The sequence below is a fragment of the Tiliqua scincoides genome, chromosome 2, assembly GCF_035046505.1.
Source record: "Tiliqua scincoides isolate rTilSci1 chromosome 2, rTilSci1.hap2, whole genome shotgun sequence".
NCBI lineage: Eukaryota > Metazoa > Chordata > Lepidosauria > Squamata > Scincidae > Tiliqua > Tiliqua scincoides.
The window spans coordinates 166,699,571-166,722,882 of record NC_089822.1 but is presented as its reverse complement, the minus strand read 5'-3'; the positions used below and the strand labels follow the sequence as shown (position 1 = coordinate 166,722,882).

General features: G+C 45.9%; 1 protein-coding gene across 2 annotated transcripts in view; it reads right to left on the bottom strand.

The window, feature by feature from the left end:
• Window positions 1-5,194: 5,194 nt before the first annotated feature.
• Window positions 5,195-23,312, bottom strand: part of NOTCH3 (notch receptor 3) — a 67,066-nt gene continuing 48,948 nt past the window's right edge. Inside the window, exons 22-34 of one of the 2 annotated variants that reach the window (XM_066613334.1) lie at window positions 21,083-21,215; window positions 20,018-20,269; window positions 17,862-17,974; window positions 16,692-17,233; window positions 15,987-16,307; window positions 14,139-14,287; window positions 11,568-11,781; window positions 11,260-11,344; window positions 10,840-11,002; window positions 10,291-10,595; window positions 9,848-9,995; window positions 9,203-9,300; window positions 5,195-8,639 (exon numbers count right to left, since the gene is read on the bottom strand). In XM_066613334.1, coding sequence (XP_066469431.1) covers window positions 7,395-8,639; window positions 9,203-9,300; window positions 9,848-9,995; window positions 10,291-10,595; window positions 10,840-11,002; window positions 11,260-11,344; window positions 11,568-11,781; window positions 14,139-14,287; window positions 15,987-16,307; window positions 16,692-17,233; window positions 17,862-17,974; window positions 20,018-20,269; window positions 21,083-21,215 — 3,768 coding nt within the window. In that variant the 3' untranslated portion in view covers window positions 5,195-7,394. Of the gene's footprint in view, window positions 8,640-9,202; window positions 9,301-9,847; window positions 9,996-10,290; window positions 10,596-10,839; window positions 11,003-11,259; window positions 11,345-11,567; window positions 11,782-12,506; window positions 12,610-14,138; window positions 14,288-15,986; window positions 16,308-16,691; window positions 17,234-17,861; window positions 17,975-20,017; window positions 20,270-21,082; window positions 21,216-23,312 lie in introns of those variants that run through there. The other variant, XM_066613335.1, reaches the window with a different exon arrangement.

The following is a 23,312-nucleotide window of genomic DNA, read 5'->3' as shown; positions in this document are numbered from 1 at the left end:
ACTGTGTGCAGGGAGCGAGCCCCACCATGTTACCAAAAACCTCTTTCTTAAATCTTGACAGTGATATGGTGAAAATGCTAACATGTGCCTGGAGCCATTGCCTGCTCACCACATAGCAGGCCACCACCTGAAGCAATTTTACAATGGTCATATCATGCATTTTTTTACCTTCACCAAATTGCATCTAACACTAATTTGAAGTCCTTCATTCCTACAAGTCAGTGAGCTCAGGGTAGGCTGCATGACGCTTGACACCTTTTCCAGTTATATTTTATCACTACACTTTGCTGTCAAAGGAGAATTAGAATTCCAGAGGAGTTGCCATCTCGGGCTACTTGTGGCACACTTATTACTGCACGAGCTTGTGTGGGTCAAAGCCTAGGAGATACACTCAGCAGATACACAAAGTGGTAATCTAAGGGGGTAAGTGACGATACTGTAAGAGTAGAAATAGTGATTGCCTCACTTTGTTCCAGACAAATTACGTTTTCTTTTATTCTCTGTACAGTCTAGATACCCTCCCTCTTTGACGATCGCTTCATGCAGCCATTGAAGTTAGTTCAGGCTCTCAAAAAGCTTCTGCTGCAATAAATTAGTCAAGTCTTCAAGGTGCCAAAAGACACTACAATATTACTCCTTTTTAAAATTTATGTACATAGAAAAGTTTCCAACTCCGTTGGAGTGTTCTAAGCACCCAACTTTCTGCATTTTCTTTATCTCTGCTGCCACACAGTGGCCAGCAGCAGTTGCTGCAAACAAGGAAACAGAAAAATTAACCAAAAAAGGGAACTAAAAACAGCCTAGCAAAGATTGACAGAACAGGATTAATAGGGACCTAATTGGGAGGTAGGATGGTGTGGACTTCCACAAGCATAGTTGTATATCTCCAGCCAAAAGGAAAGTTTTCGTAATGAACAGCCAGCATAGCAACTTGATGAGGGCATAGTGGTTAGAGCAGTGTTTCTCAAACTCTGAGTCGGGACCTACTAGGTGAGTTGTGAGCCAATTTCAGGTGGGTCCCCATTCATTTCAATGTCTGTTCTGTTTTTAATACAGTGGTTCTCAAACGTTTTAGCGCTGGGACCCACTTTTTAGAATGACAATCTGTCGGGACCCACTGGAAGTGATGTCATGGCCAGAAGTGACATCATCAAGCAGAAAAATATTTAACAATCCTAGGCTGCAATCCTATCCTCACTTATCCAGGAGTAAGCCCCACTGACTGTCATTGCTAAAAGTATATACATAGTAACCTGTTGAAAGTACAGATCTGTAACATTTCTCCAAATGCAGTCACATGCCATGGGCATATCAAGTCTAATATATTAAAAATAAAATATTGAAATGAATGGGGACTCACCTGAAGTTAGCTCGCGACTCACCTAGGGGGTCCCGACCCATAGTTTGAGAAACTCTGTTTTAATATATTAGAACCGATGCTACTATAGTATGTGACTGCATTTGAGGAAAAGTTACTGTTCTGTACTTTTAACAGGATACATTGTATATGCTTTAAATAATGATAGTCAATGGAGTTTACTCTCAGGTAAGTGTAGATAGCATTTCAGTCTTCTGGATGTTTGGGAAATTTTTTTAAACAGATCAGCAACTTTTTGGAAGAATTAGGAGTGTTCTTTATGTTAAATAAATGTTTAAACTTATCAGTGGCGTAACTAGGTCATTTGACACTTGGGGCCCATACATTTTTGTCACCCCCATCTAACATGATTAATTTTTCATTTTTAAACCATTCTTCTTCTAAGGAGCTCAGGGTAGTGTGCATGGTACCGCCCCTTATTTTGTCCTCACAACAACTCTGTCAGTTAGGTGAGACTGAGAGATAGTAATAGTCATGACATGAAATGAATAATAAAGGCCAATAAATAAATGCAGTGAATATTTCCCCACAAGCAATGGATGAAATTCTGCATAAAATGGTATATAACGTGATGGTATTATTCCTAAAAGTCACAATTTCCACAATTTTGGTCACTAGGGTGTCACTCCCTCCACCCCCGAGGATGTCTCATTGGTCCGATTTGAGTTAAGGCAGTGATTCTCAAACTTTTAGCACCGGGACCCACTTTTTAGAATGACAATGTGTCTGGGACCCACCAGAAGTGATGTCACGGCTGGAAGTGACATAATCAAGCCAATTAAAATAAATGATAAATAAAGAAAAACAAATAATTAAATAAGGGGAAGCATCCCTGTTCCACCAAGTGAATTTTCTCTGTAGTCTGCCCTGCAAAACACCCCCCCCCACACACACACACACAAAACCTTACCTAGAGATTTTCAGCCCTACCCATTGCCCAGTTCAAGTTCTCATATTTCAAACATATCACTATCAGGACCCACCTGGTTTTACAAGTCTAAAATAGAAAAAATGCACCTTATCAGCTGAAGCCTCTATTTTATTCTTTTTATGGGGGCGGGGGGGGGAAAGCTGCCTTCTGGAGCATTTGTCAGCTCCACATTCATCAAATCAGGACTATTCTGGTGGTCTTGCATTCCCCTTTGCCTGACCTGACCACAAGCCAAGGCATATTTGCTTACTCATGAGTAAATGCTTAGTTTTGCTTTCCATAGGGTTCAAGGCATTTGTCAACTTAGAGGGAGGAACTACCTTCTCGGTGTTTTTGGGAGGCTTCGTTCATTGGATTCAGATCATTCTGGTGTTGTTTGATACCTCTCAGCCTACCCTTTCTATGGCAAGTTTGCCTACTCGTGACTAAACACACGATATGGCTCAGTCTCACTTTCCATAGGGCTCCATGCATTTTTGTTTTCTGGTTTTTGGCCATAACTTTTGATAGAATGGAGATATTTCACTCTTTTAAAAAAAATTGCATTTTGCTGTAAATTCCGCATCAAACTGCATATAGTATAATGGTATTATTGTGAACCACTGCAATCTTAGCGATTTTGGTCACTCATGGTGTCACCCCGTCAAGGCTAGTATATAGAGTGGACCGCCCCCCCACTCCTCGCTAGCTACACCACTGAAACATACTTATTATAAACATTTAATTTACTTGATTTGATTTGTCATAAGGGGGTGTTAAAAAATTTCCTTCTAGATGATATCACTAGATATGATGATATCACATCATATCTAGATGACATCACTTATGGTGGGTACCAACCGATTGTCATTCTAAAGTGGGTCCCGGTGTAAAAAGTTTGAGAACCACTGGATTAGAGTATTGACCCAAAATATCCATGAATGAGGTGAGCTTTGGCCATTCACTAATGTTCACAATTTAAAAAAACCCAAAAAACCTGCCCTGTGCGTTGGGAGGAGAAAAGAAAACTCATGCACGCCATTCCAGATATCTTGAAGGTGGGGTGGTATTGTGATGTTGTCCCGTCCCCCCCCCCATTTTTTGCTTATTCTATTTTTGGCCAAATCTACTCCCCTAGAGGCTTCTGTAGTGTCTCAGCATCCTAAAAACTGCTGGGACAAATCTAGCAGAAGCCTTTGTTTGAAATGCTATTCCCAAAGTGGTATGGCTAGATGAGTACTGGTTTTTATGTCTGGGTTTCCCCCAGAGACAATAGCTTCCGAGCCAAGCCTCCTATGGAGAGTGGTGGGTGCCCATGCACTGGCCAGCCAAAAACACCTGTCTAGGCAAAGGAGTGAGACAGGCTGGTTATTTCTCTTCATTCAGTCATGGAACGCTGTGACATCATGAAACCAAGGTGTCCTAAGATCAAGCATGAGGATGCTTGGATGTGTTTTACCAAGTCTGCCAATGGACGCAAGTGGTGGTTTGCAGAAAGCATATCCACTTACTCTCCAATAAATGCAGACACCCAGGATTCCTGCAACAAGGTAAGTAACTAGCAATAGGGATGGTATTGCAGGTTGAACATAATTAAAGAATTAATCTTGTTTTGCTTCCTCTTTTCCTCCAAGCTAGCCTGCAAGACTGGCAGTGGGACTTTGTATTCTTTGCTCTCAAGTAGCTACCCAGCTCCCTCTGCTGGGTGGTACTAGTTACTGCCTTTGGTTTGGTCAAACTCTTCTGTTGATCCAGTCAAGTGCAAGCAGTCTTCATCAACCTGCTTGTTATGCTTTTTCTATTCCTTTTTCTCAATTCCTTTTTCTTTTTGGTTTTTATATTGTGCCTGCCTGTCAATATCCACTGCTAATTCAGTGAGTTGTCATATCTGACCATTCACAGGCACTATAGTATGTGATTCTGTTTTAACCAAGAATGTCTGAGTTCTGTGCTGTATTAGGTGCACTCCCCCACTCTCGCTGTACGGCTTGAAGCAGATCTCGATGAAGCTCAGCTACCTGGAAGTTGGCAATGACATGTCACCACCTAACGTCCAGTGGCCCTACCCCACTGCTTTGGAGCCACAGAAGGGAATTGTTAGAGGCAATACTAACTAGGAGGGGTGATTTTTCCCTGATCTTAACTTGAGATGCTGGCAATACCAGATGCTACCAGTTCCCCCTCCCCTGCCACCCATTCAGTCACTAACCCAGTAAATCCAGGAAGGAGAACAGGATAGGTGCACTGAGTGTTAAAACACCATTCTTGTTCAGCCTCCAGCTTCCATGATAAGCATATACATGTGAATCATCATCAACCCCACTTGACCAGAGTGACAAAAGAATAGAGGCAGACACGAGAGGATAAGAAGTCTCCAATGAACCCCAAACAATGCTATTTTCTGCCCATATATTTGTTATACTACACATCAAGGGGTATTCTAACTTCTTTTCCAACCGTGTAACTTCAGGACTATGCTACTTGCTAGCTGTACACTGTGCCCATTCTGTGGATGGCACTACATTATATTCACATAATCAAGATTAAATCATGGTAAATTGTAAGTACAAGTTAAGTTCCAGCTTGATAAATCTTAAACTGGTTCCCCTAGAATTTAGGGCTAGATGAAATCTACAGCCTAGATGAAAAAAGACCACACACACACACACACACACACACACACACACACACACACACACACACAATTTTAACCCTCCCCCCATCTGTAGACCATGTTAAAATGCTGCATCCCATTGATTCAAAGGCTTGGTCAATACAAACCTGAGGAAAGTTGTTACCCAGGCAAAATACAAGAAAAGATAAAGGAACCTGCTAAAGAAACAGAAGGTTGTGAGGCAAGTATGGCTTTATTTCTCTGAACTGTGACAACCAAGTAAGTTTTTCCATGTTACTTCTGCTGATAAAAATTTGATGATTTATGTCTGGGGTCTAGAAGCTTGTCAGAGGTTCCTGCTGTGAGATCAGAGATAAGACAAGTTCTCCTGAGAGGCAGTGTGTCCACCAATACCAAACCCCCCTGCAGTGTGCAGCTGCAGGAAAGCATTTGCTCTTCTCGGTGCATATGGGACGACGGTGAAGGATGCAGTGCCTGAGCACTGGCCCCCAGTGAACTGAGAATGTGACCTAGAACAGTGCTATTCAGAAGGTCTGCTGTCACCGAGTGGCAGTTTTTTCCCCCAAGCTGGCACTATATAGAGAGTGGTGGTCTGCACCACATGGGCTTACCTGGTATTTCCTGCTTCCTTCTTCCAACTTCCAGAGCCTTTCATAAAGCTTGGCCTATGTCCAAGTCACATGTCAAACCTCAGGTGACTCTGAAAAGCCAGAAGAAGGAAGAGCCAGGAGACACGCCACAGCAGCAGAGAACCACACTTTGAGAAGCCTTAGAATCATGCTAAGTTTCCATGGCAGGCAAGTTAGCACCAAAAGGGTTTCTTTGAAAAGGTAGAAAGTTTTATTTAAAAAAAACAAAACTCAAAACATCATTTAAGTCAAGTGAGCCTGTCCTTCTATGCACATTGGTCTCTGCACGCTTCCTTCACTGAAACACAAGCTCTTACAAGCCAACACAGCTCTTTTCTAAAGCTTGCCCAGAAGTCACATTTGTATCTGACATGTCAGAGGACAAGCAGTTTGTAAGGGTGGTAGTGGAAGAACATTATTCTACAGTGATTTGGACAGAAGGACAGTATCTACCAAATTCTAATTTCTTGTTCTGAAATATATTTCTTACTTTTAATATATTGTAACACAGCCGAGCTCTTCAGTTTGAGTAAATAAATGAACGAATGACACAGAGGAAGCAGAGGCAGTTTCCTTATTAGCTATGTTTATTATGCCGCGGCTTAAGCCGCTCTGTACACAAAGCACCCAGCTGCTTTAAAGCTACTTGGTTTACACTGGATTTTTTTTTTTTTAAAAAAAGGTTTTAAAATGAGCTAGAAATGGTCCTTCTATGGCAGAGGGGCGACTACACAGCGTGGGGAGGGGAGGGGGGAGCAGGAAGTGGCAGCCATGACTGGACCGAGGTCCTGCCTGGCCACTGCTCCCACCAGCAGTATTTACAGCCAGGGATAGCTGGAATGTTCAGTGGAGAGAGGAAGAAGGGATTTGGGAAGGCAGACAATTAACTGCAGGGCCAAAAGTCTGAATGAAAATTACTCTGAATTATCTTAGTACCTTTTATGCCAAAGTGGTGCCTGTGGCTGCCCCAAGATCCCACAGTACCATGGGGCAGGGAACTTGCCCTGTAGAGGAAGCACAGCTGCTAAACATGGGCTAAAGCAGCTTCGGACAACAAGGAGGAGGGTGGCAGAAGGGGATAGGCATAAAAACACGCGAGTGGCTCAGAACACCCTGGAGACTGGAAAATCCCCATGAAGCATCAGCATTAGGTGAAGCAGTTTGGAAATTCAAGGGGGCTGGAGGCAGGGGAATGCTGCAGAAGTTAAGATGAATAAATTAACCTGGAATGTGATGAAGTGCCAAGTAGGGGCTGGGGGCCTGGTTCCCTGCGCGACAGAGGTGGATTTGGGGCTCGACCCTCTGTATAACAGTGCCTGTCTGGGATAATGCTGCGTACCCAGTACACAAATACAGTGAGCAGAATCCCGCCCCAACATGGTGGGAGGGGAGGTGGGTGCTCAGCCCAACAGGCAGTGCCATGCAGAGGGAAAGCGGGGGGGGGGGCACAGCTTCCTCTCCATTCCTCACAGCTCAAGACCCACAGGGAGAAGAACGGCACTGACACTGAATACATTGTAAAAAATAAAGCATTTGGAGTAAATGCAGGGTTTATACAAAAAGGGTTTACTTTTAAAAAAGTCTCCCCAGAAATGTAGTTGCCATGGCAACACGAGAGGGGATAAAGGGCCAGCCTGGGCTCTGTGGCAGTGAGAGAAAGGGAAGGCCATGCCTTTCCCCTCCCGGATCAGGCTGCTTTTCTTTTTTTTTTTAAATCTTTTTTACACTTGAGTTTTTTCTTATAAAAAACACCGTTAGGGGAAACAACAACAGGACCCCAAGGCAGGCACAGGCCCCAATGGGGGCCACAGGCCACTGGGATCTGTTTCACCATCCAGCTCCTCATGCAAACACTTGCATCTTTGCGGATGGCTCAGCCGATGAAAGCTGAGTGTGGCTGGGCCCCAGCACAGAAGGACTGGGGGTGGATTCAGACCAATCAGACAAGGAGTGGGGGGAAGGGCTGCTCCACTGCTCTGGAGACTCTGGGGAGGGGGTCAGGTAGGGGTGCTCACTTGGGGGGTGGAGGAAATGCTTGGGTGTTGCGTCCTGCCCCTGGGTATAGCTGTGCTGAGAGGGTGGTGTTGGGTAATCCTCCACCCCTGCTGCTTTTAAGTACTGTGGGGGCCCTGTACGGGGCGCTCCCTGGCCCTGGCCCTCTTGGGGTGAGACAGGTTGGTTGGTACGCATGGTGGTTGCTGGTGGGGGCATGGGCTGGGCCGGCTCCTTGGTTGGCGCAGAAGCTTGGTTGGGCAGCCCCTGGGAACTGTGGCCCATGGTCATGTGGTTAGGCAGAAGCAGCCCTGGTGGGAAAGCCTGCCCTGGCTGGTGCAGATTGGGGTGAGAGGCAGCAGGGTGCACAACCCCAATTATTTGCTGGCACTGGGAAGTGGGAACACGGGCATGCCAATCAAAAGGCATGGCCACCGGGCTCACCATGCCCAGGCTGAGCCCCATGCGGCCAGGTGGCACCGAGAGGCGGTTCATGGAGAGAAGTGTGCCATCCCCTAGGTCACTGAGGCGTGCCAGACTGACAGCAAAGGGGGCCTCCATCATGCCATGGACCATGGGAGTGGAGGGCACTGACAATGAGGCACTGGCTGTGTGGAAGACCCCAGGCGAGGCAGGGTTGGGCACATACGGGGAGTCCAGTGAGTCAACAGGCGACAGGGTGACAGAGCTCTCCAAGAGAGAGCCTTGACACTCCAGGTTAAGCTTCTTGGCACGTGCCTTGGCCTCTTTGCTCTCCCGTGCCAGGCTTGCACTGCTGCCTGCGGTGGCATTCTTGGTGCTGGGTCGTCGGTTCTTCTTGCCCTGAGGAGTGGGCTTGAGGCTGGGTAAGAAGCTATTGGGAGGGCACATGAGAGGGGAAAGGGTGTGGCCAGAAGGTAGAGCCCCCTGTGGGCTGCGCACAGTGTTGTAGTCATCCAGAAGCCGGACAATGTCGTGGTGCAGGCGCTCTTGAGCCACATCTCGTGGCAGCCGATCCATGTGGTCTGTAATTTCACGGTTGGCAAAGTGATCCAGCAGGATTTTGGCTGCCTCATAGCTGCCTTCCCGAGCTGCCAGGAACAGTGGTGTCTCCTCCTACCACAAGAGAATAGATTGATGGACACATATTACAAGTGCTTTAGAACAGGGTCAGTGACTGCTTGCAGAAAGCTTTTTGCCACCTCTAAACCTCCTCTATTATGTGCATAGGCAGAGAAACAATCAGGATACCTTATAGCAGTGGTTCCCAATCTCCTGTCCCTTTAAGACAGGTTTGGGAACCTTCAGAGGACCTGTAGTTGGCATCATTTCTGGGTTCTCCTCACCCCCACCTACAGGGAGGTAAGAAGCCCTGTAAAAATCCTTTTCTTACCTCCCTGTAGTTGGCAGTGGTGGAGAAAACCCCAAAGTGACAGGTGCTGTCACCTATGGGTCTCTGCCGGTTGCCACCCTTAAGCGGAGGCATTTCCACCCCCTTAAGGGGAGAGGATTTTTCAAATGTGGTACCTGGAGGGCCGTGACCCTTAGGAACTGCTGCCTTACAAGAACGGAATCTGTAGAAGTTTCCTACAGAAATCGTGTTCTTTAAACTACGGGGACACATGAAGGAGTGAAGACACCAGATGGAAAGGGAGGGCTGAGTGCCATCAAAAACTTACCTTGCTGTCCTGCATGTCCTTGTTAGCCCCATTCTTCAGCAGTGCAATTGTGGCCTCTACATTGTTGACAGCTGCAGCCCAGTGCAGGGCAGATTTACCTGGGAAAAATGACAGCATGCTAGTTGTCACCAGTTCAGACACAGTCGCTCCTTTGCTAAGAAGTCTCAGATCCCACCAAAAGCATCCTGCTACACCAGCTCCGTTGATGCCTTCTATCTTAAGCACTTCCCACCCCACTACCATGCCAGATAGAAGGTGTGGGCAGAGACTATCAACAAGAGTGGGGCTCTTCTTATGTCTTCTTATGTCTGGAAATACCCATTGAGCAAACCTGCAGTGCAAACCTATGCATGTCTCCTCACAAATAAGCCCCATTGTGTTCAATGGATCTTTCTTCTAGGAAAGTGTGCACAGGATTTCAGCCTCAATTGTCACTGAATGCCCAGGCAAGCTCATCAACATACACTAAATCAGTTGGGTAGTAGGGGTGAGGGAAAGGACTGAAGTCGGGAAAATGGTCACATTTCTGCTGAGAAGTAGATTCAGGGAACAAAAAGCAGTTAAAGATTGTCAGAGAATATCCAAACAAAGGGGGTGAACCTCAGAGCTGTTCAGGCTCCCGGATTTACTCTAGTTGCTACATACCCATCTCATCCACAGCATTGACATCAGCATGACAGGCAATCAGTTCCTCTACCATGCCCTCTACAGCCAGCCTCGCAGCCAGGATCAGTGCAGTTGAACCATCACCCATTCGGGCATCCAAGTCAGTAGACCGATTCCGAATCAGGATCTGGAAATACAGTGGGATATCAGATGAGAGTGGTGCCAAAGTATCATCCAAGGTAGCACATGCATGTGTAAGTGTACTGGGAATGACCGCATACATTCTCGGTCACTCCATCAAGGAGAAGCACAACCAGGGCTAACTTTCTGAGGGATTCTGAGGCTCAAAGACACCAGAACAACTGCTAAGTGTTAACTATCACAGTGGCCCTCCATGGAAAATGAAATATCATTAAGGAAAGCATGGCAGATAATACAGACCCCATTGCTCCACAAGAGTGCATTAGAAGAAAAAGACTCACTTGGAAGACCCCCTGGGCATCCGCAGTCACAGCTGCATGCAGCGGTGTACGTCCTGTGTTGTCCTGGGCATTGGTATCAGCACCAGCATCCAACAAACGCTTGGCAGCATCTGCCCGTGCATATCTGGCAGCCAAGTGCAGTGCTGTCTCGCCTGTGCGGTCCGTCTGGGCACTCAGGTTAGCCCCCTGGCAAATTAGGTCTGAAATGATGTTGGCAGAGGAGTCCTCTGTTTCTTCTTCCTCAGCCAGGTCAGGCTCCATGCCACCACCACAAAATGAGGCCAACATAAGTGGAGTGAAACCGTCTGTAAAGGTATCCAAACAAAAGATTTTTTTAGAAAGAAATAATTACTTTCTCTGCTTCTCCTCTCCCAATCAGCTATATACCTAGGCTGGAGTAATGCATGCTGGGACTTGGCGCATGAAGAGAGTCACAAACCAAGCCTGTTCTTTGGAGTTACCTACAAAGAATTTCCACTGGGAACACAGAGCATCACACAGGGGCTACAACTCTAGTCTGCAGTTGAGTGTCCAAGAGTGTCCAATTACCTGGTCCACGGACATTGACATCCATGCAGTCAGAATCAAATTCACCCTGGGGTGGTGTCAAGGCCATAGATGGTGGCATGCGAATGTCTGCTGCCACCAAGTGGTGTTGTGTCCATTGGCGACAGTCCACTGGGTCTTCGCAGTCCGTAGCTGGTTCCTCCACCTGGGAAGGAAGAAGACAAACTTGTAGTTAACCATGGAAAGTCAGCTGTTTCAATTAACCTAATATGTTGCTCTTGTAATGTCCTTGTTAGATAAGTGAGCCAAGCCCATAGTAGCCTGGAAAAGATAGCCACATAAAACAATCATGCCCACTTAGGAAAAAGGAAGGAAGGTAGGAATAGCTAGGATCCCTTTGCGACTCCTGTTCTCAAGTCAGCCAACCAAGTTCAAAAGGAGCAGGTCAAGACAAGGCAGTACCTTCAGTCGCTTGGCCTCTGGGCACTCTGCTTCCAGCCAATCTTCTGAGCTGTCTGGTATTAGGCTCTCCCCTTTGCCAATATTCCTGCAATGGAAAGAGGAAGTTGAAAAGTGAAACTCTAGCAGAGAGGCATTTGATTTACACCATCTTGCTCTATTGCATCCATTCCTCACAAGAGAAAAGTTTGCCACCAGCTAATTGAAGCACAACAGAAAGCTATGGCTAACCACCCTCTTGCAGTAGCTACAAAGCCATTAGAATGACTGGAGACTAATTCTGAGCAGCAGGAGGGTGAGCAGTCCCTTACTTCATGCCAAGCGCATCCTGGCCCACAGGCTCACGCCGGTTCTTGTTGCTACTTTCTTTCTTCAGGCTGAAACCTTCAGGAAACCAGAGGGTGCTGTGCTCTCTTTTCCGCCGCGCCACCAACACTCCAAGTACAAGGATCACCAGGAGGATCACAGCTGCTACTACCAGCAGTGGCACCAGCTTCATGTCTGATGGGTCTGTCAACTTTTCACCTGAAGCAAGGCCACTGCATTAGAAGACTCATCATACAACTTGTTATAAATTTCACTAGTGATCCCATTTCCAAAGTAAGAAAAAAGCCTTAATCCTTCCGCAGGATTATGCTTATGGGAGGCACTAACATCAGTGAACAAGGCAGACATAAAACTCCTAAGAGGGATGGACTCTCACATTTTATTAAACATTTCAAGATGTCTTTGGGCCCAATCCTATCCAACTTTCCAGTGCCAGTGCAGCCATGCCAATGGGGCATGTGCTCCATCATGCAGTGAAGGGACAGTCACAGAGGCCTCCTCAAGTTATGGGAGCATTTGTTCCCTTACCTCGGGGCTGCATTGCAGCTGCACTAGTCCTGGAAAGTTGGATAGGATTGGGCTCTTAGGCTGCAATCCTCTCCACCCTTACCTGGGAGTAAGCCCCACTGATTCTCATGGAACTTCTGAGTAGACATGAATAGGATTGGGCTCTTAAGCCCATAAGAGTGACTTTTAACCAGGCACTGGAAACAGGAGTATGAATGAATGAACCTTTATTAGGCATAGATAGAGAAATCATAAAAGCAAACATAATTAGTCCTAATCCCGTTTATCAAAAACGGAGTTAAGATACTAAATTACTAATAAAACATTTACAGTTCAACATAAAATATCAACATTTTTGACAAATTACATTAAGAAGGCTTAGAAATCGCCAAAAGTAAAAATTTAGAAACTCCCTCTAGCACATCTGGTGAGCAGTCATTTAGGAGACACTTCAGTTTTGCCTCATCCGAAAGCCCATTCATTTTGCCGAGAAATGGAGTCATGTAAGTGTGGCGAGATCTAGTGTGCCGAGGACAATAAAAAAGAATGTGTATGATTGATTCAACATTTCCCAAATTACAAGGGCAGAGGCGTTCTTTGTATGGTATTTGCCTATATCTGCCTTCTGTGACCTTGGATGGAAACACATTGAATCTTGCCAAGGAGATTGCATGACATTCAGAAGGATTGATCAGAATACTCAGATAAGGAGCCATTTGCCCATACTTTAGCGGGACAGAGAAATTAAGAGGGGAGCAAATTCTAGAAGCAAGTTCAAAGAGGTTTTGTGCCTCAATGTCTAGCATTCTTTGCTTTACCCTTTGATAAACTCCAGGAAATGGATAGAAACTTAAAAAAATCCAATGAAAAACCAATTGATTCGATTTTTGATTTAATGTGGCTATACCATTTAGAAGAACCAGATTCAGATAGCATTCTGGATAGGAGACTGCCTGGTGAAACAGGAGTAATAACAGGCACTTGAAAAGCAGTACAGATTATAATGATTCTCAAAGCAGATCAACACTATATCAAGGCTGAATCATATAGACCTATTTTGCTGCTAAAATTATGGGAAACTATTTACTTCTGTTTTGGTAGTAAAACTTAAAAGAGTTTCACAAAAGAATACTATTAGAGTGGCTTTAGCTCTGACAGCCATCCTTTTGGACAATGCTCAATATAGAACATTATTCCAAAGCAAAAATCTTCCATTGCTGAATCTTTCACTGAATGCAGACAAGACTTTACATCATCTGGAGGGAGCCTGCTCAATGGCACTTCTGCGTCAAACACCCCAGGGACAGTGAACCCTCCAGATTGAGGCAATATGCCAGTCCTAATGGTACAGGTTAAGGTTAATAGGTATCATTCATTCATTGTTCATTGTTGGCAACCTTCAGTCTCGAAAGACTATGGTATCGCGCTCTGAAAGGTACAGGAATACAATTTCTAGGGGAACATAATGAAGTGCCCACTCTCTCAGCTCCTTTTCGCCTTGTCAGTAGAACCATTAGGACATGCAATGGGCTAATGGGTGTGGAGACTGACAGGAAGCAACATGCTGTCAGTCTCTTTGCAGATGATGTGGTGCTGTATTTCTCTGACCCAGAAAATATTTACCAGAGTCTACTGAGATCTTTGCAGACTACCATGCAATCTCTTGTTTTAAACTCAATTACTCCAAATCAGAACGTATGATGTCTAATTGACAACGTAATGCTATCTCTGCTTTTTATAGGCCCAGACTTACAAAAGGTTGGTAATCTCTAGGGCTATGTAGGGCAGTGTTGGGACAGTAGCTAATGTTTTGATTCACTCTTGGTTTTTCTGTTGTATAACAATATGCATTAAACGTCAGTGATATATCAGTTGCTGTGATTGCAGGGTTGTAAAGCTGTGCGTGCATGCACATTTTTTTTCTTAACATTTCTTCACTCCTTTCTTATTCTGTTTTACTGCCTTTACAAATGTCTACAATGTATTTTAAAAGAAAAATCCTGTTTCTTCTAAATGTCTCCAGTCTCCCCTCCCGAAAAGGCCCTCACCTTTCACAGATTTGAGAGGATATGGGAAGTCGAGGCGCTCCACAGCTGACAAGGCAGCAAGGTAGTCAGCAGCACTTTTTGTATCAGGGAAGCATTTGTCTGAAGCCTGGTAGCAGAGGCGGTTATCAATCTCAAGAGTGACCACAGACCTGGAGAGAGAGTTACATGGGACTAGAACACCTCATCTAGCACCATCCATAATTCGAGGGCAGGCTACTCATATATCAATAAAAGATGTTCCATTCAGCCCTCAATGTATGCTCAGGCCAAGCTTTTCACACCAAATTTTATTAGCCATTTTGAGACAAAATTATCAAAGGCTTAGTTATAAAATAAAAAAAATCCAAGCATGTGTTATACAAATGACAGTCTTCACCCAAGATTTATCAACAGCTTTAAGAATTCCAGTGATCTCTCTTTTCAAAATACATACGACTGCTTCCATAACAGTTTCCTATTTGATTTTAACCATGCATGCAGTGCATTAACTTGGCATTGAAACCAAGCTTTTTGGTCTCCTGTGATCATCTCAGGAATCTTTTTGTTTTGTTTTTTTCCAAAGAAAGTTTCATTAGCCAAATCCCAGTATTATGGCTGTGAAGCCAATTACACACTAGAATATGATCCATATCATCAGTGGCGTACCTGAGGGGGTCACAGGTACAAGTGGCCCTGGGTGGCATGGCTGGGTGGGCACCATTGTCACCCCAGATGTGCTGCCTCAAGAGCTGCCTGCGCATACTGCTTGTCCCCAGAGGTGTCCTGAGGACTGGAGAGGTCGTGCATGGCCTCCCTGCCCTCAAATGCCTTCACATGTCACTTCTGGTTTTTGGCAGAAAACAGGAAGTTATGTGGAAAATTCCTCAGGTGGTCTTATAAGATCTTCTGAGGACCAGGAGCACTATGTGTGGCTTCCCCAGCCCTCAGAATGCCTCTGGGGGGAGGCAGCAGGTGCAGGGGGCGGCCCCTTCAGGCATGCTCCTGAGCGCCCCAGTGGCCAGGACTGCCACTCAATATCATGCTGGAGTTTTTAAAAGAACTCTTGGATGAATTCTCATCTAGTTAGAGCTATTTACAATTCCCTCTTTGGCCCAAAAGCCTCTTCTGTGGCCGCTTTGATTTTGGGAATTTCCTTGGGATTGTCAGATGAATAGCTCAATTCTTTTATGAAGGCATCTGGAAATAAGTAAGCTCCTGGCCATTCTTATTTATTTGGGGGGGGGGGGAGAATACCCTGCTTTCTTCCAAGCATCCAAAGGAAAAACCGAACAATAAAATAAGACAACCCCGTAACACAGCAGGAGGGAAAAAGGAAAAGTGATCAAAGGTAATTGAGAAAGGTCTGCTTGAAAAGGTAAATTTTCCGTCAACAGAGAAAGCCTACTCATGTATCCCTCTAAAATGAGCCTCTGAAGACAAGGTACCTGGATCCTAAACTGTTTATGAATTAAGGCTTTAAAACAGTAATAGCTAGCATCTTAAATTGTGCCCCCAAACAAGCTGATTACCAGCTGCTATTCCAAGTTGTTCAGACCCCCCACATATCTCCCCTTCAATGATCTCCAAAGCCAGAGACCTACCAGATGCCATCACATCTGCAACAGTGTGAGGGTAAATAGAATGCCAGATGCAGAGGCGTGGCAATGAGACACAAGTATCTCATAGTCTTGTGTGCTCCCTGAGGCATATGGTGGCCTGCTACAAGATACAGGAAACTAGACTAGATGGGCCCTGGGCCTGATCCAGCAGGGCTTATCCCACTTACATGATCTTATCCACTTACAAGTTCTTATCCCACTTACATGATCTCCCCAAACCTCTCCTTTTACGCTCTGCTGTGTGACTCACCCAATAACCTCTCGTTCCAGTTCCCTGCGTTGTCGGCCACCAGACCCATAGTATGGCTTGATCATGTAGTTCCCATTCTCGTCAAGACGAAAGCGTAGGGAGGTTCGCAAGATGGCACTCAGCTTCTGCAGGAAGACAGTGCTTGTGCGGAGCAGTTCATCGGGGTGCAGCAGCACCGTGATTTCCAACACGCCACTAGCCAAATGTTCAGGCACTTCCCCGGCACAATCCAATCCGTCCCAGCCACACTCTTCATTGTTACAGCCCTGGTCACAACGCCCATCAGAGTAGTGATCCGAGCAGTATTTTTCATAAACAGGGCTGTGGAGAGAAAAAAGGAGTAGACTGTACTGTATTTGCTCCTGCCCAAGTCATCCTCAGCTAACCCAGGATACATCTAACTTATGTACTGCCAGTCTCCAACAAGGGAGCAACCCAAGACAGTGAAAGCCTATAGGAGATGCCTTGTACATGTATACCCCACTACTACCACTGAGATTCAGTCACGTTAGGGATGGTGCAGGCCATAGGGACCCACAGAAATGCACTAGTAGGAAATAAGTGCTTGTGCACAGCACCTTTTTAGAGATCTTGCTGTATTATTCAGCTAGCCTATGGTGAAACCCAACATTCCCTGGAGCTCCCTAAAATCATGTACACTATGTACAACTAGGATCCTCCCCAAGATGCGGGTTCAGGCCTCACTTGCAGCTGCGTTCCTGGTTCTTGCAGTCAAAGTTGTCATAGAGACACTCAACAGTGTTGCACAGCTCATCACAATGGCTGTTGTTGAAGTACTGCCAGCACTGGCTGATCTTGCACTGCTTCCAGGGGTCATCCACCAACAAGGAACAGTCACCCCCATCCCAGTGACATGCTGGAGTGTTGCACATCTTGTCACAGTAAGAATCTCCAGCCTTTGCAGCACACTCCTCTAGGGGGCAGTGGGGCTCAGGGGGTGGAGGCGGTAGAACCGGGCGAGCCGTCTGGCAACGGATGCCTGTGAAGTCATCGGGACAGATGCACTGGAAGTAAGGGTGCCTGGAAATCTCCAGGCAGGCACCCCCATTGTGGCAGGGCAGGCTTGCACAGCTGCTGTTGGCACGCAGGCGGCAGTCAGGTCCAGCCCATCCAGGCAGACAGTAGCAGCGAGCCCCAATCAGTGTGGACTGGCAGCTGCCTCCATTGAAACAGAAGAGCTCCCGGCAGGAGAGCACGCTGCGCTCACAGTTGATGCCCGAATAGCTCTGGGGAGGGACAACAACAAGGATCAGAGCATAGGAAGAAACCCCTTTGATCTCTGGTACAGCAAGAGACAACCCCTTACCCAACAGCATTCCTCTTCCCCTCGCACAGCTCAAGGTCTAGCACCAGAATCCTATCCTTTGACAGACAGCTCTCTTCACATTCTTAGCTGTCATGAACTGAAATGTTCACCAGTACTAGGCTCGCCAACACAGTTTCCCCTTCTTAGTTATAACTCTGCATCCTGCTCCAGCACTATACCAAACTTCCTCTTACGGGTAGCCCAACCAGCAGCTTCAGCTATGCAGCTAACACCACACAGGAGAACCGTTCCTCACCACTGCCACCTAGAAATAGAACTCTTTCCCACAATAACCGGCTGAGAGCCAAAACCATCCACTGAGAGCAGCAGACTCTCTATCCAAAATATGAATGCCAGAACCCTTTCCTAATAAGTACTGAAATCCATTCAAAGTACATCTTTATTATATGTATCATACAGTTGTCGTCATCCCCTCCCCCACTCAAGTCCCCCAAATCACTATTTTCATCTTCCTAACCTAGACTGTTGTAATTTTTTGTTTACGTGAAATACGCTTGTTGTGGGCATCTGTGCCCTAGAGCACTTACCCTGGGGCAGTGGCAGATGTATCCTGGGGGCACATTTACTGCTGGTTTACATTGTCCACCATTCTGGCAAGGATGAGACTCACAGGCATTCACAGTGCTCTTGCAGTGGCGCCCTGAGGAGAAGAAAAACAGAGCATCAGTTGTGGTGGTTTGCCTGCAATGCTTCCACAAACACATACACGTCCACTGAACATGGTCACGAACATCACTGCACCATCACCTTTGGCTTCACATGTTAGTAGCAGTTCCTATAGGTGGCAATTTTTTCCCCAATCAGAAAATGCAAACAAGATCCACCTTCCAAACTTACTCTTCATTTGTAGAAATACTTTCTCCCCAATGAGGTCCAGCTTAGGCACATATTCAGCCCAGGAGGCACAACTCCTAACCTTTTCCTCCTGGCTCACAAATGCACACTTCTTAGCTGAGCAGCCAGATTCACACCCGATCCCTTTTCCCGCACTTCAGCTCTACAACCTTTACATGGAAAATCAGTTATCTGCAATAGGACTCCCCTAAGGTAAAAATCTCATAGCCTTAAAGCGTTGCAAGTGTGTAAAATCTATGACCTCAGAAATACAACAGTTACTACAATACTGCTATACAACAGTAAGATAGAGAATAAACCAAACAAGATTCTAGACACAAAGAGATTGAAACTGATGCTGTGAACACTGTAACATTGTTGTAGTAACCATATACTTTTCAAAATGTGCAGGCGGTCTATATAGTGGGCCTTCGGTACCAGGACCTCATGTGGATATTCAGATCTGGGGGGGGGGGGCGCCCTCAGAGGGCCTCCAGGCACAACCGGAAGCGCCTTCCAGTTGCATCTGGAGGTGTTCTGAGGCACATTTTTAATTTGCCAAAGTGCATCTCAGAAGCCTCTGGGAGGTCTCCCCGCACCACATCACACCTTCCACATCCAAGAGGTCTCTCTTGGAGGTCTCCCACATCCAAGAACACCTCACATCCAAGAGGTCTCTCAGACCCCTCCAGTCATGGGTTGGTACCTGCAACGAGTGATATCCAGGGGTGCCAAGCCTGTGGATAAGGAGCAACAACTGTATACTGTTAGAACTGCACACTGTTAGAAATCCCACCACACAGAGCAAAGAACTCTATGCAACCAATGTGAGAATAGCAGCAGGATGCATATTATACAGAAGAAGAAAAAACTCACAACCAGGATTATCAGGAGATTGAAAAGAAAATAAACCACCTGGGATATGCAGCTCATCAAAGAAATGAAGGGTTACAGCACATTCCTGATGTAGCAGCTCATCATTAAAGAACATTAACGGTGCAATCCTAACCAACCGCTCAAAGGGCAATGCAGTTCTGAAGTAAGGGAATAAACATTCCCTTATCACAGTGGTTCTCAAACTGGGGGCATCAGGACGTCTGAGCCAGAGAGCCCTGGCTTCTGCCCCCTTAAAGTGGGGGAGGGGGAGGCAGAGACATGATTGCCAGGATGTAAAACTAGCAATCTAATGTAAACCTAATGACTGCGACTCACTTCCGGTTTACGATTGCGAAACTGAAATGGGGCACAATCGTTATTTTCACCGCATGTTGGGGAGCCCTGCAGAGGTTAGTGCGGGGCTCCCTGAACCCCTGGAAGGTTGCTGTAGGCTGTGGTGAGTCCAGCCAAACCCCTGCGCCCCTCCAAAGCAACACGATCCTGGCAATTGAGTCACTGCCTCCCCCTCCCTCTCAAGAACTTACTGCGGAGCTCAAACGCCCTGCGAGTTTGAGAAGCGCTGCCTTATCCTGAGGAGGTCTCCATGACTGCCACCCAACTGCAGGATGCAGCACATGCCCCACTGGCACAGCTATGTCAGTGCTGGAAAGGTGGTTAGGATTTGGGCCTAAAGGTCATAGTAGAATGCAAACAATACAGTGATTTAAACCAACCTACCTAGAAAGTGTATATGCCTTTATTCAATGCTTCAGCTTTTGTTAAAGTTAACTGTATACCATTGGAAAGGGTTGGTATATCATCAGCAAAAAAATAAAATAAAATAAATAAAAGGCACACGTGACCCAGCTCCACATTCATCACTGCATGCCAACTCACATTCAATTCTCCACCTCTCACATGCAGCTCATCAACCTAGCCTGCATGTTCCAACCGTCCTTGTGCTCTCACTCACCAGTGTAGCCTGGCCGACAAATGCACTGGTAGTCACTGGCTTCCTGAACGCAGTCAAGTGTGTTGCGTGGGTGACAGTGGTTGGGCTGGCACTCATTTATGTCTCCTTCACAGCGCTCCCCTGTAAAGCCTGGTGGGCAGCTGCACCGGTAACCTCCTACACGGTCCACACATGTCCCATTATTGAGGCATTTGGGGACACGGCTGCCAGGATTCATGGCACAATCATCCTCATTTATTTCACACAAGACACCTAGAAAGATAACAAGACATCCTACCAAAGGGCCCAACTCTAAGAAGCAAAACCAGCTCCTCCCACCCTTTTTATTGCTTCCACAGAAAGACAAGAACCTATTTTCCCATCCTTGCAGGTGCTCTACCCATGGGTTAGAGTTCCTTCTTCCACTGCCCTAGAGGGACCAGTTCTGAAGCTACTCTCCTTTAAACCACCCTAGGAGAATTGGAGAAAGGGAGATTGGACAAATGTATTGAGGACAGGCCTATCAATGGCTATGCACTATCTCCATGTTCAGAAGCAGTATGTCAATGGATAACAGCTGCAGGGAAACAATGGCATGAGAGGAGTATGTCTTTCTTTTCCTGCTTGCAGATTTCCCACTGTGGGAAACAGAATGCTGGACTAGACAGGCCTTTGGCCTAATCTAGCAGGGCTTTTCTTATATAACTAAGAGCCCATATTATGGATCCCATGTCTCAAGGGGAAATTGGCACCTTCACCACCACCACTCTCAAGGAAGAGCCTAACCCTTACTGCACCAGCAGAACCCAAAGCTCCCTCCCCCCTCCTGGTCTTGCACTGTCCTACTACAGATCATGTTGGCAACCTTCAGTCTCTGAAGACTATGGTATCGCGCTCTGGATGGTGGTTCTGGCACAGCGTCTAGTGTGGCTGAAAAGGCCGATTCGGGAGTGACAATCCCTTCCACACTGGGAGCAAGTGTAGTGTGTCCCTGGTCTGTCTCCCTACTACAGAGATAACAAAATAAAACACATCCTTCCCAAGGCAGCTTTCTCTCTCCCTCTCTACCCAAGAGTTGGCACTTACCCAGAGTTCCTGGTGGGCAAGAACAAATGTAGCGACCAACAAGGTCGATGCAAGTCCCTCCATTCTGGCAGGGATGTGACAGGCATTCATCAACGTCATATTCACAGTTTTTCCCTTCAAAGCCAAGTGGACACTGGAATAAAAGAGAAACAAGTTAGAAAGACTGAAACAAACAGGAAAGAGCAAGTAGGTCTCTGAACTCAGATCCTTGACAGATTCTCAGCTCCCAGTTCTGTGAAAATTACTCAAGATCAGTTTGGAAAAGGGTACTTAAAACTTGAAAACTATTTATAGGAAAGGTAAAGGTGCTTCAGGAGTTAAGTCTCATCATCCCACTGCTTTTGCCAAGTCAAGATTTTTGAACAGGACTGCTAGCAAACAGACTACAAGTCCAGCCTATTTATACTCGGATTTGACTCAACACGAATGGCCCCTGCAAATGAGAAGGAATGTGCTGATCCCTGGAGAAGGGGAAAATGCACCCCTTTAAAATCAGTTTTAAAAACTGGACAGTCCTTTAACAATAGCCTCCTTAATGAGAGAGAGAGAGAGAGAAGCTGGCTGACAATCCATCAATCCTTCTCTCTCCAGTGGACCCCTCCCTTCCCCTGACCACGTGAAAGAAAGGTGATCTCTTTGCAGTGATGAAGGGTGGGGTTGAGTGAAGATTTCTAAGCTCTTGGAGGATGACTGGTTGATGGATTGCCTGCTTAATGATTCTTATCTTACAGTCAAAAGGTTAGCAAGGCTGTTTTTAAATCACCGGAGCAAAGAAACTTTGTTTTTTAAATTTATTTGCTATATCAAATTAGCAAATTGATTTGCTATATGGTTTTTTGCCATCTACGTGAGTGCTTGGAATGGAACCCACATGAATAATTAGTCTCAACCTGTATACTGAATTATGCCATGACAGATACATACAGATCGACCTGGATTTACAAGATGGAGAGACGTACCAGACAGCACACAGAAAGTATTAAAACTTAATTTAAAATGCAGGTCAATCATATACTTCAGCAGCCTTGTTCTTTTTAGATGCTGAAAGTCAAAACTAATGTAAAATGTTCATTTTAGAAAGCAGAAAATATCTTTAATTTTGGCAAGGTCATGTAAAACACATCTACCTTTGGCAAGCATTTTTGATGTGAATCACAACTGGAAAAATTTGCTATGACTCAAAGTGTAACAGGTCTGCTTCTTTTGCTTTTCAAGATAGAATTGCTAGCAAGGGCTATGAGGTCACATTGTGAACACAGTGAATCCTTGAGATAACTGATTAAGAGCCAATCCTGAGCTCTGCGCACTGGCTTACCGGCAGCGCGCACTGTTGCAAACGTGCTGTAAGGTTTTGTGAGGCTTTTAAGGATTGTGAGGCTTAGCACAGTACTTAGCCCAGTACCATAGCTAGCCCAGCATGAGCTCATGTTGGACTAGCGCCAGTGGAAAGCTGGTGCTCCACTGTTTGGCAGTCACACGAACTGCAGGGAGGAGGTGAGGTAGGTGGGGGTGTGAGGGGAGGTGTTCCAGGGTAGGGGGAGGTGGGGGATGGAGGTGTGCCAGGGGGAGGGAGCAGGGCGGGAGGAGGATGGAACTGGTGTTGCTCAGCAACCCTAGATCCTGAGCTCCATGTCAGGCCATGTGGCCCAACACAGAACTCTGATTCTGCAGAGCTGCTGCAGAATCAAGTAGCCCCATTGCAGGGCTGCTTTCCTTACCTGGGGGAAGGGGACGAACATAAATTCATAAACTGGAAGCCCAGCATAAGATGGAGGTAGTGGGATTGTGGCACCAAGCTCCAAGTTTCTGCCTCTGCATAGTGCTGAAATCTGGTGGAAACTATTGGAATTTTTAGTAAATATGCCACCAAAGCTCTTGCCAGACCAGCACACTGTATTTTGAGATGCTTTGAGATGTATTTTTGAGATGCACACTGTATGTGTGCTTTTCTCTTGTTCACTGAAGCAGAAGCAGTAAAATCAAAATGTAAAACAATGTACTTGAGTATCTGAAATATGCTTTTATATCAGCACTAAAAACCAGCAGCTGCCAATATGCAGAAAATGCAAAAAGATCTTTACTAATAAGGCAACAAAGCCTTCCAGACCTATTGAACATTGGAAGAAGGCATATTCTGACAAGGCAGACAATACCTAATTTTGTTTCAACCTCTTCATGACAAATTTCAAAAGAAGCCAACACTGTCAAGCATATTTTGCAACGTTTTACA